The sequence below is a fragment of the Cataglyphis hispanica genome, chromosome 3, assembly GCF_021464435.1.
Source record: "Cataglyphis hispanica isolate Lineage 1 chromosome 3, ULB_Chis1_1.0, whole genome shotgun sequence".
In the NCBI taxonomy this organism is placed as follows: Eukaryota; Metazoa; Arthropoda; class Insecta; order Hymenoptera; family Formicidae; genus Cataglyphis; species Cataglyphis hispanica.
Genome location: NC_065956.1, coordinates 12111054 through 12132753, shown reverse-complemented (window position 1 = coordinate 12132753; position 21700 = coordinate 12111054). Strand labels below are relative to the sequence as shown.

General features: G+C 27.4%; 2 protein-coding genes across 3 annotated transcripts in view; one reads left to right on the top strand and one right to left on the bottom strand.

Moving 5' to 3' along the window:
- LOC126859214 (protein outspread) overlaps positions 1-21700 on the top strand; it is a 189006-nt gene that overhangs the window by 70636 nt on the left and 96670 nt on the right.
- On the bottom strand, positions 1997-12319 carry LOC126859298 (uncharacterized). 2 transcript variants are annotated; one of them, XM_050610432.1, is made up of 5 exons: positions 12266-12319; positions 11221-11404; positions 4005-4236; positions 3043-3190; positions 1997-2337 (listed from the first exon to the last, which is right to left on the bottom strand). In XM_050610432.1, the coding sequence occupies exons 1-5, from the start codon at positions 12284-12286 to the stop codon at positions 2317-2319; spliced, it is 606 nt and encodes a 201-aa protein (XP_050466389.1). In that variant the 5' UTR covers positions 12287-12319; the 3' UTR covers positions 1997-2316. The 2 variants fall into 2 exon arrangements, with proteins under 2 accessions (XP_050466389.1, XP_050466388.1); XM_050610431.1 differs by lacking the exons at positions 1997-2337; positions 3043-3190; positions 4005-4236 and adding exons at positions 8550-8903; positions 9608-9758; positions 10582-10807.

Here is a 21700-nt window from a genome sequence, read left to right as displayed (position 1 = left end):
TGATTTTAAGTAATTATCTCGTGCATCAATATTTGATTTCTCTATCAATTTTGACAATTAATCAATCTTTTCTTGACGCAAAAATTCGGAATATTTGATGCGCTTCTTTTTGGGGAATTTTGTTTTTAATGAATATACAAATTGATATATTTATAATGTATATTGAAATAAATACAAAACATAAGATATTAACAATACGCATATTTATATATACGAATCACATATAATCAATTAGTATCAATATTGCTAAGTATAATAATAGATAAAAAAACATATATTTTAATTAATTCTAGTAATTAAATATAATCAAACATTTTTGTATCAAATGTCGAATTTACAATCATTGTTAAGTTAAAAGATTTATTGTTTGTCATTTATTTATTTATAATATTATATTACATTATATAAATAATAATATTATAAATTAATTTCTATCTGATATTATAATATTAGTAACTAATTTTGAGTAGATTGATACTAATGAAGCTTAAGTTTAAAATTTTTAGTTAAAAGAATATTAATAAATAATTTGCATCTATATATTATAATCTATTATCTTCTTTTTATCAATTTGTTAAAATCAGTTTTTGCTATATTATATGTAATATTTACACATAATAAAACAAAAACTAAAATTAGTTATTGAAGTTAAAATTAGATGTTGACAAATAATAACAAAAGATTTACAATTATTACATATGGCAATCTTTCTCTTGATAATATAACTAGTAAATAATTTTAAACTTTAAAGTTATTTAACTAGTAAATAACGTTATGATAATCATAACAATCGTAAAGTTGTTTTCATATTTCTATTTTTTAAGAAAAACAAAATTGTGTAATAATAATTTTACAAAAATAATTATATAAGAAACGAAGAAAAATATGTCATCACATTGTTTGCAATCACTTATTTTTTTTTATTTATTAGCACTACATGAATTATTTTTAATATATCAAAATTACACAATTTTGTACATCTTAAAATTTACAAATAAAAGAAAGCTTTTAATAAATAAGTTTAATTATTTAAATAACTGATTTTAACAACGTAATTATTTATAATTAAACTGACACATGTAATTTCTATTACATATTATAATATTAGTAACTAATTTTGAGTAGAATGATATTAATGAAATTTAAGTTTAAATCTTTCAGTTAAAAAAATATTAATAAATAATTTGCATCTATACATTATGATCTATTATCTTCTTTTTATCAATTTGTTAAAATCAGTTTTTGCTATATTATATGTAATATTTACATATAATAAAACAAAAACTAAAATTAATTAGTGAAGTTAAAATTAGATGTTGACAAATAATAACAAAAGATATACAATTTAAATCTAAATCTTAATTTAAACGCAATTACAAGAAACTTGCAAGTGGATTATGCGTTAATATTGGTATAACTACAAAAACTTGAAAGTAGACTATGCATTATAATATTAGACAACTTTGCTGGCTTATGAAACAAAGAGAGAAATATTATTTTTAATAGAAATTATGTGATCACGGCTTTTTTATAAAAAATGTTTGGTTATAATTAATTCTACAAATAGATTATACATTTTACAAAAAATAATAAGTTTACAGTATTACTATATTATACCATAAATGTGTCAAGCTTTAGGAAGAAAAATGCATGCAAACATAATCTTCAATTACATTTCCATTTTGTAATTTATTAACGATCGTCAACTTTCTCAAAAGTTTCAATATTATGAAAATCAGTTTGATAATAAATAAATAATTTTACTTTAAATATAATGTGTAGAAAGTTATAATGCATTACAAAATAATTTTCCTTAATTGAAAATTTAAATATATATTTTTAAATTTTTAAATACGTTATTTATAATTATTTATAAATATTTATATATGTATATATATATATATATATATATATATATATATATATATATATATATATATATATATATATATATATATATATATATATATATATATATATATATGTATGTGTATATCAAATAATATTTTCTTAAAAAAATAGCTATATAAAATAACTTAGTTCTCTTAATGTTATGAAATTTTTAAAATTTACAATTGTTTTAATACATGAATTTCTTAAAAATTGACTTTAAGTTAAAATTATTTATGTTTGCAATATTTTTCTTGTTGTCGTTGCATGCATACTACATTTATTAAAAAATATATTTATTAAAAATTAGTCATGCGTAACAACATATGCGTTGTCTAGCGAGTTTGAAGTACAGAATCGAGCATCATATACCGTTAAAAGACCATATTAATATCGTAATTATGTAAATTGCGTAATACATTAATGTTAAACTTCTTCGTCTGAGGACTGCAAAATTAAAGATATTATTAATATTATTAATAACGATAATAACTTGTATGTGTGTGTATGTGTATGTGTGTGTACACATGTATATATTTATTAGCGATAGAAAAATGATGTTTTTTTCAAATTATAATTATTTTTACGATAGAGTTTGACAAAAATATTTCGTTAGAAAGTTTGCAGAATATGATTTTCTTTTGTTCTTATCAATATTTACATTTGTCAATTTAAAATCTCTAGGTTTTTATTTACAAGGACATATTAACCCTTTTTGTGCTAATGCTTTTATTGTTATTTGGAAAAAATTTGTATCATTGATTTTTATCACAAAATTTGAAATACTCTAAGAATTTTTAAATTTTTTGACGAGATCGTCGATAAAACGTTGAGATGAGACAAACGTTTATTGAAAGAAAAAAGCATTATGTTTATCTTCCTTTAACGAAATGTTTTTGCTATACTCTACCGTAACCAAAACAGATTTTCAAAAATAAAACGTTTATGAATTCATATTTATATGAATTTTTTTATCTATATGATAGATAAGAAAAGAATATTTTTCTAAACTTTAACTATGTATTTTTGAAATATTTTGTATTTCGATATTTGTATATGTGTGTATATTTATTACTTTTGTATTTTAAAAAATTGCACCGATTTGAATATCGATATATTCTATTTTTAATAGATTTTAAATATTTTACTTACGGATTCTCTCCTCGATCCTAACACAACTCTGTTATTTTGAAAATGGACCGCATTGACTCCAGCTAAATTTGCATTATCGATATCAGGATCTTCGATATCACGTGTTGGGGGATCACGGTTAGTGGGATAGACAGTCTTATAATATTTTCTGTAATAATTAAAAATCGTAAACAATCTTTGAAAAATGTTTTCAATAAAAATGCTCATAAGAAATTAATCAAAATTGTTAACATGGCGATTAGTATTAATTATTAATTGTAGTAAAATGAATATAAAATTCACCATTATAATATATTATATTTATTTGAATCTTTTTCGGAACTATTAACATGAGGCAACGTAGGATTAGGTTTAAAAAATTCAAATATTGATATCAATATCATAGTTATATTCATTTTAATATCATTGAAGAAGATGACCTGTTTTTATTAACATTATGAATTTAAATAAAAAAATAATTTCTCTCTCTCTCTCTCTCCCTCTATATATATATATATATATATATATATATATATATATATATATATATATATATATATATGTTGTACGCATTCGTACACAACATGCATATACATTTCACGATCGCGCTATATATATGCTATATATGTACGCTAAGATGCATGAACATTATATTTATTATAATTTAGCTAATTTTAAATTAGAAATTATATTTTTATTTGAATTAATAATATTAGATTTATGATATTATTTTTCTAATTTAAAAATTTTATTGTTTTTACAATTATTATCATTATTATTTGTTTTTGTAATAATAAAAATAATGAATGCAAATACATATTAAGAGAGTTATAAAAGGTCTTTTAAATTGTTCCATATTTTGATTTTTAATTATAATCAAATCATTAGAATTAATTATATAAAATAATAATGTGTATATATAAATTAATATAAAATATAAAAATATATGCATTAATATTAAAAGTATCTAATATAAACTTTACCTGCATAAATAACACATCAATAATAACAGAATTACAGTTATTATTGTCGGCACTAGAAAGCTTAGGGTGTTTATACGTATATGGAAAGTATTTAAATCTTCAAAACTTTTTGTGGGTACTGTTTCTCTCTTTTTTTTATAATTGAAATTAAATATCCATTTATTATTGTTTTCATCGCTTTTTTCATTTATTGGAGTATATTTATTTCTAATCATTCCTAATATCATATAAACTAAAAAATAATTTTTTTTTTTTAATATGTATATTTCAATTTAATAATTAATAATTATCTTTTAATTTATTGACAATATTTATTTTTTTATCTCATAAAAAGAATGTGATAAATATAATAAAAAATTTAATATTTAATAATAATTTTATAATAATAAAACAATAGTTTATTATTATTAAATTAATCACTTTTATAAAAATAATTTTAATAATTTAATTTATTGACAATTAAAGTCTACAATATATACGTATATATATATATATATATATATATATATATATATATATATATATGTATATTTATTAATATTTAGTTTGTTTTTTTTATTATAAAATATAAACATAAATGAAATTAATCTAATTCCATTATTGTTTGATTTATATTCTCTTACCTGATATATATATAATAAAAGCAAAAACTACATATAAATATGATGACTTGAATATTCGCTTTATGATTTGCATTATCCTAGCAAAACACGTGGATACTTGTTTAGCGTTTCTTTTCCAAATTTTAATAATATTTGAAAGATAGAAATTTTCTTTATTCAATCTGTTTCTTCTATATGGCTTCTATTATTAATAGCATGTTGTGTTGATTATCCAAAAAGAAAAACATATTGAATGTGTCAGAATCTTGTTATAATTGCTCGATAGCACAGATATTGTAAGCAAAAGAGAAGATAAAGTTTATAACGAATTATCAAATTGAGAGAGACATTATGGTAAAATGAGAAAAATAATAAAAATTATTAAGAATGAAAAAAAACTTATTAAAAATGTTAAAGAAAAAAATATAGTATAATATAATTTTTTTAATTAATAATGTATATCAACATGTCTGTATATATACACACATATATATAATAAATTTTTAGTACAAGGCATAGATGGATTTAAAAAGTATTTATAAATGAAATTTAAATATTTGAAACTTATTAACAATATAAATTTTCTTTCTGAATAAATCTGAAATTATTCAAAGACTAAAATATTCGTATTTGCTATTGAAACGTTATAGCGACTATAAAAATTCTATAAGTCATAGCATGAAACGATTAATGTTTCTCGTTTGTTTTTAGCATAGTTGGTATTTTTCTCTTGAATTTCTTATTAACGAAGAACTAAAGCCAAATATAATTTTACAAAGAAACATTGTAATAAATATTCTTTATTAATATGATACAATTTAAGACAATCTATATCTTGCATAGATAATTGATTTTGTTTTCAAGCGTCTGTGTATCATCTTCAGAACTTCAAGCATGAATTTGACATACAAAAAATCACAATAATCACATATTGCTGATTTTATTCTATTGAATCTTAGGACATATTTTAAACTAATCGCATATACGAAATACCGAAGAAAGACTCAGCACTTACGAAGATACTAAAATAATTGGTTTTATGATATTAATTTCTCAATTTTACCAGTTTGTCGAACCAAAACGTTCTCTCGCTGTTTGCTATACATACGTGACAGCTCACGACAATGATAAGCATATGACTACTGAAAAATATAAACAATATCCCTGCAGAATGTTAAAGCGTCTATTCGCCTGACTGTTATTGGTTGTCAATATCACATGAAATTGTTTATTTTTGAAACCTCATGAATCATCATATTTTTTTTGCGATAATTTGCGGCATCGTTAAAATTTTCAATTTTTTCAAATTTTACAAATTTTTTTAATATGCATTTCTGTTCGGTTGCACTTTAATCGCGAGTATTTTACATTGACATTTATAGTATAAAATAAACAAGTGAAAACATATTCGATTTCTTGCACTTATTTGTATTAGGTAATCCTTAAAAAGTTATATTTAATGTAACTTAGCCATTGACACACCAATTATGAAAAATGTATGTATTATTATAGAAAACTATGTTACAAAAATAATGATATCAGAAAATTATATCAACTGAAAATAAAAATATGAATACATGGTTATTGGAATGTACATAATTATTTATTTTTTGAATGATTTTTTATAATGAATATTATTTTGCAATATTAGATATGTTTTTTTTCTTTTAATATTGGCTACAGAAAAAAATATATAAATTATTTAGTATAAATTTTTAATTTTTTTAATATCATTAATTTTGTATGAAATTGAAACAATTATTTTGTATATAACTTTGTGTTAATAATATATTTTTATAAATTTTTATTTGCAATGGACAAAATTTTTAGATATCATTATTTTTATAGCTTTTTACAATAATTTATAATAATTTGTTTATAATAATTGTTTCGTAATAGTTTTGTAACAATGAATTAGAATTATAATTATAATTTAAAATATATATTGTGTGCAAAAATTTAATTATTTACAGTATATAATTTATCAAAAATACGTTTAGTATATATAATATAAATCTAAACTATTTATAACCGTAATTACAAAAATACTATTACACTGGTTCTGTCGATCATTGCGTACATGATTACTTTTACAGCAATTCTTCCTTTATAGTTTTTAAAATATCTTTAGCAAATTTGTAGCTAGAAATGCAGTCAAACAGACTATTAAAATATAGCTATTAAAAATATAAATTTCATAAAAAAGTATATTTTTAGTTATTGTTTCTTATTTATTTTTAATTGTTATTAGCAGTAAATAGTAAAGGGATGCCAAAAGTATAGTCACATATAATTTAATATAAATTTTATTATAATTATAATTGTTATTATTATATAAAAATGTTTATTTAATTTATTATTTGTTACTTGACATTTTACTACATAATTTCAAATTATTATAATTTACAGCAAAATTTTTAGATAATTATGCATACAAGGTTATTTTTAATATTAAAGTAATAATAACTATAAAATTAAGAATGCCTATCACAATATATAATTTTACTATGCATTTATAGTCACAAACCAAAAATTTTTTTTTCAGTGTTCAGTCTCTCATCCTGCATTGAATAATTTCGAAGTGATTAATTTAAATATTCTCTAAGAAATCGAAGAATTTTTATTTTATGTCTTACAATAGAAAATGATTTTAAGTAATTATCTCGTGCTTCAATATTTCATTTCTTTATCAATTTTGACAATTGATCAATCTTTTCTTGACGCAAAAATTCGGAATATTTGATGCGCTTCTTTTTGGGGAATTTTGTTTTTAATGAATATACAAATTGATATATTTATAATGTATATTGAAATTAATACAAAACATAAGATATTAACAATACGCATATTTATATATACGAATCACATATAATCAATTAGTATCAATATTGCTAAGTATAATAATAGATAAAAAAACACATATTTTAATTAATTCTAGTAATTAAATATAATCAAACATTTTTGTATCAAATGTCGAATTTACAATCATTGTTAAGTTAAAAGATTTATTGTTTGTCATTTATTTATTTATAATATTATATTACATTATATAAATAATAATATTATAAATTAATTTCTATTTGATATTATAATATTAGTAACTAATTTTGAGTAGATTGATACTAATGAAACTTAAGTTTAAAATTTTAGTTAAAAGAATATTAATAAATAATTTGGATCTATATATTATAATCTATTATCTTCTTTTCATCAATTTGTTAAAATCAGTTTTTGCTGTATTATATATAATATTTACACAATATATATAATAAAGTTAGTTAGCAATATTTAAAATCAGAGTGATATTGACAAACAATAACAAAAGATATATAATCTAAATCTAAATCTAAATTTAAGCGCAATTACAAGAAGTTTGCCAGTAGATTATGCGTTAATATTGACACAATTACAAAAACAAGAAAGTAGACTATGTATTATAATATTGGACAATTTTGCTGGTTTACGGATCAAAGAGAGAAATATTATTTTTAACAAAACTGATGTGATCACATTTTTATAAAAAATGTTTGATTACAATTAATTATACAAATAGATGATTATAAATTTTACAAAAAATATTAAGTTTACAGTATTACACTATGTTATACCATAAATGTGTCAAGCTTTAGGAAGAAAAACGCATGCAAATATAATCTTCAATTACATTTCCATTTTGTAATTTATTAACGATCGTCAACTTTCTCAAAAGTTTCAATATTATGAAAATCAGTTTGATAATAAATAAATAATTTTACTTTAAATATAATGTGTAGAAAGTTATAATGCATTACAAAATAATTTTCCTTAATTTAAAATTTAAATATATATTTTTAAATTTTTAAATACGTTATTTATAATTATTTATAAATATTTATATATGTGTATATATATATATATATATATATATATATATATATATATATATATTTATGTGTATATCAAATAATATTTTCTTAAAAAATAGCTATATAAAATAAATTAGTTCTCCTAATGTTATGAAATTTTTAAAATTTACAAATGTTTTAATACATGAATTTTTTAAAAATTCACTTTAAGTTAAAATTATTTATGTTTGCAATATTTTTCTTGTTGTCGTTGCATGCATACTACATTTATTAAAAAATATATTTATTAAAAATTAGTCTTATTATTACTTAGTATTATTATGCGTAACAACATATGCGTTGTCTGGCGAGTTTGAAGTACAGAGTCGAGCATCATATACCGTTAAAAGACCATATTAATATCATAGTTATGTAAATTGCGTAAAACATTAAAAACGTTCTTCGTCTAAGGACTGCAAAATTAAAGATATTATTAATATTATTAATAATGATAATAGCTTGTATGTGTGTGTGTGCATGTGTGTGTACACATGTATATAATCATTAGCGATAGAAAAATGATGTTTTTTTCAAATTATAAATATTTTAACGATAGAGTTTGACAAAAATATTTTGTTAGAAAGTTTGCAGAATATGATATTCTTTTGTTCTTATCAACAATATTTACATTTGTCAATTTAAAATCTCTAGGTTTATATTTGCAAGGATATTTTAAGGCTTTTGCGCTAATGCTTTTATTGCTATTTGGAAAGAATTTGTATCATTGGTTTCTGTCACAAAATTCGAAATACTATGAAAATTTTTAAATATTTTTGACGAGATCGTCGATAAAACGTTGATGAGACAAACGTTTATTGAAAAAAAATATTATATTTATTATCTCCCTTTAACGAAATATTTTTGTCATTCTACTGTAATCAAAACAGGTTTTCAAAAATAAAACGTTTAGGAATTCACGTTAGGTATATGAATTTCTTTATCTGTATGATAAGAAGAGAATTTTTTTTCTAAAATTTGACCATGTATTTTTGAAACATTTAGTATGTCGATATTTGTATGTGTGTGTACATTTACATTACTTTTGTATTTTAAAAATTTGCACCGATTTGAATATCGATATATTCTATTTTTAATAGATTGTAAATATTTTACTTACGTGTTCTCTCCCCAATCGAAACACAACTCTGTTATTTTGAAAATGGACTGGCACATTTCGTCTAACGAAATCCGCATTATCGATATCAGGATCTTCGATATCATGAGCTTCGATATCATAGTCAGTGGGATAGACAGTCTTATAACATTTTCTATGTAATAATTAAAACTTGTAAACAATCTAAGAAAAATGTTTTCAATACAAATGCTCATAAAAAATTAATCAAAATTTTAACATGGCAATTAGTATTAATTATTAATTGTAGTAAAATGAATATAAAATTCGCCATTATGATATATTATATTTATTTGAATTTTTTTCGGAACTATTAACATGAGGCAACGTAGCATTAGATTTAAAAAATTCAAATATTGATATCAATATCATAGTTATATTTATTTTAATATTATTAAAGAAGATGACTTGTTTTTATTAACATTATGAATTTAAATAAAAAAATTACTTTTCTTTCTCTCTCTCTCTCTCTCTCTATAATGCATACAACATATATATATATATATATATATATATATATATATATATATAAATATATATATATGTTGAACGCATTCGTATACAACATGCATTTCACGATCGCACTATATATACTATATATACGCTAAGATGCATGAATCCAACAATATATTTATTATAATTTAGATCATTTTAAGTTAGAAATTATAATTTTATTTTAATTAATACTATTAGATTTATGATATTATTTTTTCTAATTTAAAAATTTTATTGTTTTTACAATTATTATCATTATTATTTGTTTTTGTAATAATAAAAATAATGAATGCAAATACATATTAAGAGAGTTATAAAAGGTCTTTTAAATTGTTGCATATTTTGATTTTTAATTATAATCAAATCATTAGAATTAGTTATATAAAATAATAATGTGTATATATAAATTAATGAAGTATAAAAATATTTGCATTAATATTAAAAGTATCTAATATAAACTTTACCTGCATAAATAATAAATCATTAATAACAGAACTACACATGTTATTGTCAGCAATATACCAGTTATGGGCATACGTATAAGGAAAGTATTTAAATTTTCAGAACTTTTTGTGGGTACTGTTTCTCCTTTTTTATAATTCAAATTTAATACCCATTTATTATTGTTTTCATCGTTTTTTTCATTTATTGGAGTATATTTATCTGTGATCACTTCTAATATCATATAAACTAAAAATAATTTTTTTAATATGTATATTTCAATTTAATAATTAATAATTGTCTTTTATTTTATTGACAATATTTATTTTTTTATCTCATAAAAGAATGTGATAAATGTAATAAAAAAATTTAATATCATTTAATAATAATTTTATAATAATAAAACAATAGTTTATTATTATTAAATTAATCACTTTTATAAAAATTAATTTTAGTAATTCAATTTATTGACAAAGTCTACAATATATACGTATATATATATATATATATATATATACGTATATATATATATATATATATATATATATATATATATATATATATATGTATATTTATTAATATTTAGTTTGTTTTTTATTATAAAATATAAACATAAATGAAATTAATCTAATTCCATTATTGTTTGATTTATATTCTCTTACCTGATATATATATAATAAAAGCAAAAACTACATATAAATATGATGACTTGAATATTCGCTTTATGATTTGCATTATCCTAGCAAAACACATCGTGGATACTTGTTTAGCGTTTCTTTTCCAAATTTTAATAATATTTGAAAGATAGAAATTTTCTTTATTCAATCTTTTTCTTCTGTATGGCTTCTATTATTAATTGCGTGTTGTATTGATTATCCAAAAAGAAAAACATATTGAATGTATCAGAATCTTGTTATAATTGCTCGATAGCAGATTGTAAGCAAAAGAGAAGATAAAGTTTATAACGAATTATCAAATTGAGAGAGACACTTATGGTAAAATGAGAAAAATAATAAAAATTATTAAGAATGATAAAAAAATCTTATTATTAAAAATGTTAAAGAAAAAAGTATAGTATAATATAATTTTTTTAATTAATGATGTATATCAACATGTCTGTATATACACACACACATATATATAATAAATTTTTAGTACAACGCATAGATGGATTTAAAAAGTATTTATGAAATGAAATTAAAATATTTGAAACTTAATAACAATATAAATTTTCTTTCTGAATAAATCTGAAATTATTCAAAGACTAAAATATTCGTATTTGCTATTGAAACGTTATAACGACTATAAAAATTCTATAAGTCATAGCATGAAACGATTAATGTTTCTCGTTTGTTTTTAGCATAGTTGGTATTTTTCTCTTGAATTTCTTATTAACGAAGAACTAAAGCCAAATATAATTTTACAAAGAAACATTATAATAAATACTCTTGATTAATATGATACAATTTAAGACAATCTATATCTTGCATAGATAATTGATTTTGTTTTCAAGCGTCTGTGTATCACCTTCAGAACTTCAAGCATGAATTCGATGTAGAAAAAAATTATCACATACTAATGATTTTATTCTATCAAATGTTAGGACATAATTTAAACTAATTGCTTATACGAAACATTGAAGAAAGGCTTAGTACTTACGAAAATACTGAAATAATTGATTCTATGATATTAATTTTTCAATTTTACCAGTTTGTCGATCCAAGTCATTGTCTCGCTGCTTGCTATACATACGTGATATCGCACGACAATAATAAACATATGACCACAGAAGGATATAAACAATATCCTTGCAGAATGTTAAAGCGTCTATTCGCCTGACTGTTATTGGTCGTCAATATCACATGAAATTGTTTATTTTTGAAAACTCATGGTCATCATATTTTCTTTTTGCGATAATCTCGGCATCGTTAAAATTCTCAATTTTCCCACCATTTACAAATTTTTTTAATATGCATTTCTGTTCGGTTACACTTTAATCGCGAGTATCTTACATTGACATTTATAGTATAAAATAAAAAAGTGAAAACATATTTGATTTGTATGCATTACTAAAGAACTATCCTATACAAATAATGATATCAAAAAATTGCAACTGAAAATAAAAATATATATGCATATTGTTATTGAAATGTATATAATTATTCACATTTTGGATGAATTTTTATTATAAATATTACATTGCAATATGTTAGGTATATTTTTTTTAATATTTGATATAAAAAAAGAAGTATATATATATATATATATATATATATATATATATATATATGTTTAAATTTTAAATGAATAAATTTTTTAATTGACAACTTTTTAATATCATTATTTTTGAAGGAAATTAAAACAATTATTTTGTATTAATATATTTTTATTTTTAATTTGTACAATTTTTTGATATTATTATTATTGTAATAGCTTTTATAGTAATTGTTTTATAATAGTTTCTGCATTAAAATTATGATTATAATTTAAAATCTATTTTGTAAAAAATTAATTAATCACAATAACTGATTAAAAATATTAAAGAATTATAACATTACGTTAAAATAAAATAGATTTTTTTTTTAATTATAATTAACAATCTTTTAAAAGCAGCGCTTTGGGTCACTAATGCCAATCTTTGGACCTAGAAAGAAAACAGTTTTGATTGGAATCACATACCATCTGTCGCGCAATTTTGCTAATGATTGGCCATGTTGTAGAATACGTATAATCTCGCTGTTTTTTAATGTGCGCGTACATAATGTCGCACGCGAGGACACGCGGTATCTCGTTGTTTTTCGTTGCAATTATGTTATGGCATTTTGCATACTTCGACAACGAAAGCTTTACACATAGTCCATTCGCAAAGTATGTGAAATAGATGGAGAATTTCCCTTTCAACTAATTTTATATAAATTTTACATGAATAGAATATAAAATTATGAATATAAAATTCTGAATATATTGGATTTATTATCATAATTTTATATATATGATGAATTTATCATAGTTTTTCGTCGGAAATATCACTGGATGGGATGAAAACTCATCTTGTGATGCAAATTTTATGACGACACGTATGCATTAGTCAACGTTTTTTAATTGCGATGCAGATCTCATAAATTATATAGACCTCAATCCACTTAATATGGACGTCGCTGTCACGAGGCGCCTCGAGAAAGACCGTGTTTAATCAAGTCTCTCATCAAGGCTGTGTCAACCGCGAGGTCATCGTTGCTGATACAGAACACCGTCTATGTGTTTAAAACTCGACGTTACAATCTCGTGAAACTCGTTAAAGCCCGCTGTTTGACATAACCAAAGTACCCGCCGCCGTGTACATCGTGACTTCATCGTCTAGCACCTCAGAACCTGTCTATTGTTCTAAGAATAGAGTTCTAGTTATCTTCGTCCCTTCCTAGAATTTCCTCTGTACTTCGTCAATCTTCCACTGTTTGCACTGGAATAGCTAAAATACGTCAATATGTTATATATATCGTATATATTCATTTTAATTGCGATAGAAATTTTTAAACATTCTTGTTACCCGCGATAATACATCGAGAAATATATTTTCTTATGCGAATCTCTTTAAGATAGTCTGGTTTGGAATAATTTTATCTCTCGATAAGAAGGTGGGACGATCATATCTTGTCGCAAAAATTCTGAAAAAAAAAAAAAAAAAATTATGAACTTTTTTTAAAATTAAATTGAATAATAATAAAGTTTTGAATAATAAAATTAATAAAACTAACAAAAGATTAATTAGCGTAAACATTGTTATACGTGCAAAAGTCATAATCATCTTCAAAAAAAGGAATCATGTGTTAAAAAAAAAAGGAATCATATGTTAATAGATACTGTATGTTTGTAGCCGAGTATTTTTAATTCAGACTCCATTATTCATGTATATTTGCATTACAATAAGTTAATGGCTCGACAGAATTTTTTCTTCCAATTGTATCGAGCTCTTCTCGTATTCTTCTCTTTGTCTCCGCGAGCCGCGGATTTCTCTTTGAGACGGAACAACGACAAGAAGAAGAAGAGAAGCGGAAAGAACGCGCGCAGAGTTACGCAAGTGGTTGCTTTTCAACTGCTCTGCGCGTTACGCATCGACGAAGGAAAATGAAACGAGACAGCTTTGAAGAACCGTTCCGTTTTTTCGCGTCATATCGCGTCAGCTTGTCGCAAAAAAGGTACACATCTGTAGTACAGTCGGGAATATTTTCTTCGGGACACGTGAAATTACACGTTGCGTAACGTGAAAGCAGTTTTTTTTTCCCATATAACAAACATTTTTTAATTAAAAAATATCAATCTATAATACACATACAATATCTCTCTTGTAATCGAGAAGAAAAGTTGCAGCAAGAGTTTTGATATTTAGAGAGATTTGTTTTGTTTTTGCAGTTTTCCGTATATAAATTGTTTTTCTTACATATAAATTTCACAATTTTTTCCATTTAATAAAAAGAAACTTGATATTTATCAGCCATCCATAAAGAAATCGGATTTTACTGAGAGAATCAAGGAAGTTGTCGTGTTGTTCGTTCTCGCTGTTTAGTTCGATCGGCAATTCGAGTCAAGAGAGAAGGTAAGGGAGATCCGGAAGAGCACAAGAAGGAAATCTTTGTAACACAAAATAGTGGGTTTGTCTTCTCGGTGAATAGTACACGACACGTTATTATAGAGCACGCGCGTGTACATGGCGGCACGTACATACATCCAACTAGCTTTACTTTGTTCATGCTTGGCCTAAATTATACGTGAAAATGAAAGCTGACATTAAGGATTTCAATTAGATTATTTAATATTTACTCGAGTTTATTATTTTAAAAAAGGAATATTTATTGAATTATTTTCTTGCATCTTATGTGTATTTATGTATCCTTAAATTTTCTAAAAAATGTATCTTTATATAATGAAGTTATTCAAACTTCTTAATTAATCAAGAGAATCAAAGTCATGATCTTTTTTAAGTTTTTAAAATTTTTTTTAATAAATTATATATATTTTTATTAATATTTCGTAAATGTAACCGAGAATACATTTCGCTTAAGGATGATGAAAGAGGGCAATCACATGGGCTGCTGCGTCTGCCGGGGCATTGCTAAAGAAAAAGGGCGAAAGAAAAGCTGAGAGCCGAGAGCGTGCGAAAGCGATTCCCGCCGCGCGTGGAATTATTGTTCGCCGCGCAATTTAATCGTCGGTAACGAGCGACCGCACGAGACGATACTTAGTCCATAAGTGTGTGTGTGTGTGTGTACGACCGTGGCCGTGGAAAGACAATAAAACGGAATCGACGGGATGAGGGAAATACGGTGTATCCGAGAGAGAGAGAGAGAAGCCTCGGCTTGATAGGCATAATTGTCCTCCACGTGTTATCAGCGCGGGCCGATCTCACGAGCGGGCACAAACGGGCGCCGTTTTTCAGCGGCGATAATACATCGTCCTCTTTCGATGCATCGATCGATCGAGGCCTCTCCTGCTCGTTTGCGGATTTACGAACTCAACCGTACGCGAACCGTAAGGATAAACCGTTGGAAAGCCTTTCCCGTGAGAGTCTTTAGTCGCTTCGAGAGGATCGAGTCGGACAAGTTCCTCGACCTGGCGCTCGCTCTTTCTCGCGAAATCGCACAGATGCATTGAGAGGAAATTTTATTTCTCTCAACACAAGAGAAATGGAAATCAAATATATAAGCTTTTAGTACGATTTTGACGTCAACGATACGGTTGCTGCTACATGGATCATGATTTAATGTTATAAAAGCTATTATCTCTATATTGGATGCTAAGGTGTGGTTTATATACGTTTCTGTGACTTTCTAAGTACATAATTGCCCGAAGCTATCCGCGCAAATTACAGATTTTGAGTTAATACTCTTGTTCCGGGGTTAATAAAATGGTTTATTTGTGTGTGAAGTTTGTTCGCTATTAGAACATATCAGCGATCTGTAAAATATCACAGATAACATTAAACATGTGCGCTAAATATCTCGATATCCAAAATTAAATATTTTGTTAAATTCTTCTTCTTTCTTTAATTCTCTTCCTTTCTACGCCTATCGAGGTCCTTGCACCGGTAAGGATGAGGACATCGTCATCGGTGAGAAGAATTGAAATGTGAAATTTTGTTTGCTCACGTTGCCTCGCCGCGAGCACGTTGCTCTCCTCTCTCCTCTTCCCGTGTCCTGTTAGCCGTGGGATAACCGGCGTATCCGCGAGGGATCTACGAGAGCAAACACAATGCGCTAATTAGATTTCCACCTGCCAACCGCGCGGCTCTTGCCGAGCGCGCACTTGCCGCGCTCGATGTCGCGCAGCGCAAAAAAAAAGCACTGTGGCGCGGAAGCGGCCGCCGGTTAACCGGCTGTTTGATTTCAGTCGACAGTCATCCGATTACGAGCGGCGATGAAAACCATATGGTGACGATCGAACGGATTGCTAGAATCTCGAGGCGGCGGTGGTGGCGGTAACCATCTGCGAGAGGAATTAGCGCGCCGATTCGTAACAGCTGATTTTGCTTATGCAATTGTCCGATTCATTTATTATCGAGATTCTATCCAATTAGTCGAGTGGAAAGTCCTTATAATGTAATAAGACGGGCGTTATGAGGACTGCTTTAAAGTTAGATAATCAAAAATAACGGTATAAAAATATTTAGTAAAATATTTTTTTAATATTTATGAAAAAAATGTGATAATATATAGATTTTTTTAAGCCTTTATCTTCGATTATATATTAAAAAGGGAAGAAGTAAAAATTATTTTAACAAGGAAAAAATTTTGGGAGTCTTTAATCATTATTTTAAGAGAGATATTTTATTATTACGACAATTATTACTGATATTATTATTTTACCACTAATTAATTAATTTATTAATATATACTTTATTATTAATAATACTTTTATATTATTTTCTTTTATATTAATTAATATTAAACTTCTTGTATACAGCAAATTCTGACAAACGCTTTAAATTTTGATTAAAAATTCGATTATATAGATGATTTAATGTTTCATTGTGAATTGTTCTTTTTCCGAAGAAAAGTCTTTAAACAAGAAGTAATCAGCATTTTCTCAAGTATGCTCATCACACCTCGTGCTTTACACCGTGCATATTGTTAAGAGTTTACTGCGTGGGTTTGCACAAGAACGTTTGCTCCTTATGACAAAAGCTGGTAGGCAGACAATCGCATGTCATCGAGTGCAAATTAAGATTGGCGTTCTTTGTGGCACGAGTCCGGAGACCTCGATTTTAAAATTCACTTTCGTCACAATCGCCCTCGGTGATACATCAAGTGTAGCCCTGCGGCAATATAAGAATTAAGTTGGAAAATACTATAGGTATATATGCAAAGATTGCACAAAAAGTACTTGTCAGTTTTCATCTGTAATGCGATGCATTTAAATAATATATCTCTAATCGCGTTAATCTCATAAAAGCAGCCCAGCGATCAATTTTACGTACGTGCATCTTTCGTTAAAAATATCTCATTCGGGAATTATCTTAAAATATTTAATGCGAATAGAAGATCAGACGTGTATTTTACCGAGCAATCAAATCGGGTTCGATGGATCGTTCCACTTTTCGCGTTCACATTGATTTATCTTATCCGGTATAACTAATTTCTGCGTCTCAGGTGCTTCTATCGCGCGTCAGTGGGTTGGCTTCTCGGAGGCTGCTCCATCGAAGCTCTTATTAATGACGAGAGTACATTCGATCGGGATTTATCTGATCTAATACGGTATTCGCGATCGAGCGTATCATGGACAAGTCGATGGTCGACCAATCCGATTACTACTCGATCGAGCCAAAGATAAAGCGTAGTTATATCTGTGGTAATGTCACGCAACATGAGCTATTTTAATTAGATGCTACCGGTGTTTTATTTCTTATAACGTGGGGTGTTGGACGCGTCTTGATAAACTTTGTAAAATTTGAATTAAAAGTCATACGTTTAATAAGAAGATATATACATTTCTTATTTCATCTAAAAAAATTAATTTTATTACCGATGTACATGTAAATTTCTAAATGCAACTGAGTGATGCGTCAGAATCATCGCCCTGACATTTACCATGTGGAATGATAAAGAGTGATTAAAATGCTGGACGATAAAGAAAGCACACAGCTTGTCCGAGAAATCGTGAACAGCGAAATTGAAACATCGAACAGGTACGTGCTGTTGGGCTCGAAATTAATTAATTCGGATCAAGTAACAGTAGAAACGAAGAGGAAGAAGAGACTCTCTTTTCGATAAACCAATGACATTCGCAACTTTGCGAGTTTAACGTGATATAGACGCCTGGGCAGAGCCCCTAATGAAGTGTAATTAATTTATATCGATTTGTCGCTATACGGTGGGGGATATTTATTTCGGTCGCTAACGGATTAAATTCCGGCTGTTAGCAAAGACGAGTATAGCGAGGAGAAAACGAGCACGTCAAGTACATCGCATGTAAATTCTTTTCGTTTATTTACCTTTTTTGCATTTATTGATCCAGCTGCTCCCATGTGTGTGTGTGTGTATAGACTTACTATTCGCGCAACATGATTACAGTCATAATTCATAACTGTCGTGATTGCGTCACCTCTGATACATCATCGTGATCGACGAGATGCAGGAAGTTCTCTCGACGCCGCCGTTCTCGTGAATACGAATAATGATATTCTGTTTCTTGCGATTTTATTATTAATTTTGCAATGTACAGTTGTGCTCGATTAATCGACCGCGATCTGTTCGTAAATGAAACAGCTCCATGAAAAAATAGGTATTAATCATTATGATTGAATTTATAAATCCCTACGCTTTTTGCACGCGGGATATTTTGACGTGTATAAAAAGATACGTTGCGACCAAAAATAGCTGAGCGCATAAAAATAGCCTTTACCTCAAATTCGCGATATACATTTTCATGAAGTTAACGAAATCGAATCTCGAGTGCGGCGCTCTTAATGGAATGTGAAGGATCGCGAGCGAATCACCGCTCTCCGCAGCTTGTCAAGGTGGTTCGGATGACAGGGACTGAGTCATCCCCTCGATCGGTCGTTCGGCGATTATATTCCCTTTCGGTGAGATATATGGTTTCGCGAAAAACGCACTCATCAGCGAATTCACGGTGATTGCGTGACCGCGAATTCTCTGTGCGGTGCTCTCGTTTTAATATCGTGCTGCAAGGATACAACGTCGTCTCCTCGCCGTTCTTTCGAGGCACCTTGAATTTTCACTCGATTAACGCAACGGAAATAACAAGAAGGATCCGGTGCCATAGTACCGGGATTACACGAGCGCAGCTATTATCCGCTATTCATCGGGTGTTTCCTCGGGATTGGTCGACGAGGTCATCCTCGATATAACACCGGCTACTGTGTATATATAGTGCTCTCGTTCACGGACCAAATATGGATTACGCCTTGAAAACGATCGCCGGGGGGGAGGAAAAAAAAAATCGTAACACGCACGCACAGCGCTGTCGCGGAATTATGATGTACGGTCGCTTTAGCCGGACGACGTTGTTATTTACTTTGAAACGTTCTTTTTATTATGCCCAGACTATAAATAGCTAATATCTGCGACGGCGCTGAAACGCCGAGTTGCGTAACGGACAAAAAAATCGCCGCCGCCGGAGATTCGCGTGATCGCGTGCGATTAATGCGACACAGATCAAAGGCGGAAAATCTTAGCCGCGCGATCGTCATTTAGAATGAAAATGAGACATGCCGCGAGTCAAACCGCCTTGGAAAGGTCACGAGGAGGAGGTGGCTGCGAGAGGCCGCGACGCTGAGGTTTCACCGGTCGCGTAGATGAGGAGGATGATAATGATTAGAGGGCGGGAGGGGGAGCAGGGGGGGAGACCAGTCGAGGAAGAGACCGCGAATACACGATGAGATTCGCTTTGCCGAACGGTGAAAGCGATTCTCCATTAATGCTCTTCGTCGTCTCGACGACTTCGAATCGCGTGCTTAAGCCTCGTGGACTTCCGGTCGAGGCACTTCGGACACGTACTTACTTACCTACGTGAAAAAATTTAACGGACTTTCATGACCAATAAAGAATAGCGTTCATTCTGTGAGCATGAAACGCGAGTCATCACTTGTTTAACAATCCTTTTCATCGCGCTTCTCCACGGAGATAAAAATAATGGAATAATCTCGGAAATAGTAATCGATGATAAAATTACCTAATAATTAATAGCGATAAAATTTGGAAAATGGGAAGTTTATTCAAAAAGATTACTTGACGAAATTTAACGTTTCTAAATTTTAACACCATTTTTTTTTTATAACCTCATCTGTTTATTTATTAGAAATGTATAATGTATATATTTATTCATCGATCAATTTCGATCGGCTGAGTAATTTCGCATTCCCTGAAGGATGTTGCATTTCTCGCGGCTTCATCATCGCTTATTTGTAAACAGGCTTGGAAATTAGGTAGGACACAGCCGAGATACGTTAGAGAATCCGTTGGAAATTCTGTTGAACGATGCCGCAGGTTGTAATCGTGATCCTTCGAGACGGTCTTATCTGTATAACTGTACCTCCTTCACAGCTGTTTACCGTCATCGCCGCCGCCGCCGACGACGACGACGACGACGACTATTACCCTTTGCGGAAATCTCCTCGATCGAGTACGCGCTTTTTTCCGCGTCAATCTCAATTTTTATTGAATATCCGATTAGCCTTAGCTGGCTTATATAACGGGGCGCACACGTAATCCACTTCCGTTACGTCAAGTGATTACGCCAGTCCTTGAGCGTGACATTGGTGATTTCTAAAGATGTGGTATTACAAGGAAATTATGTTCTAATATGCAAGTTCTATTTTCGTTCGGTCTCTTAATATTGACTTATCGGAATTTACAGAATATAATAAGGTCGCGGAAAAATTTGTAATATTTTATTTGCTATGAAAGAAACTACTTGAAAGAAACGTATTTAATAATGTAATACGCGTGTATGGAATGTATGACATATATTTTATTACGGCAAAATCGATGTGATAATTGTTACAATATATAATTGGATATACATACTATGAAATAATAGCTTTCCATTCATTTATATATCGCAGCTTTCACAGAGATTGATAAAATTGAATAGATTCTTTTTATCTTATTTTAAAAGATTAAAGTTCTA

Coding starts and splice junctions, on each gene's coding strand:
- LOC126859298 (XM_050610432.1), bottom strand. CDS start 12,286: ATGACTTGGATCGACAAACTG. Junction 11,405..12,265: donor TGACTTGGATCGACAAACTG/GTAAAATTGAAA, acceptor AATTAATAATAG/AAGCCATACAGAAGAAAAAG. Junction 4,237..11,220: donor TTTTATTATATATATATCAG/GTAAGAGAATAT, acceptor ATTATTTTTTAG/TTTATATGATATTAGGAATG.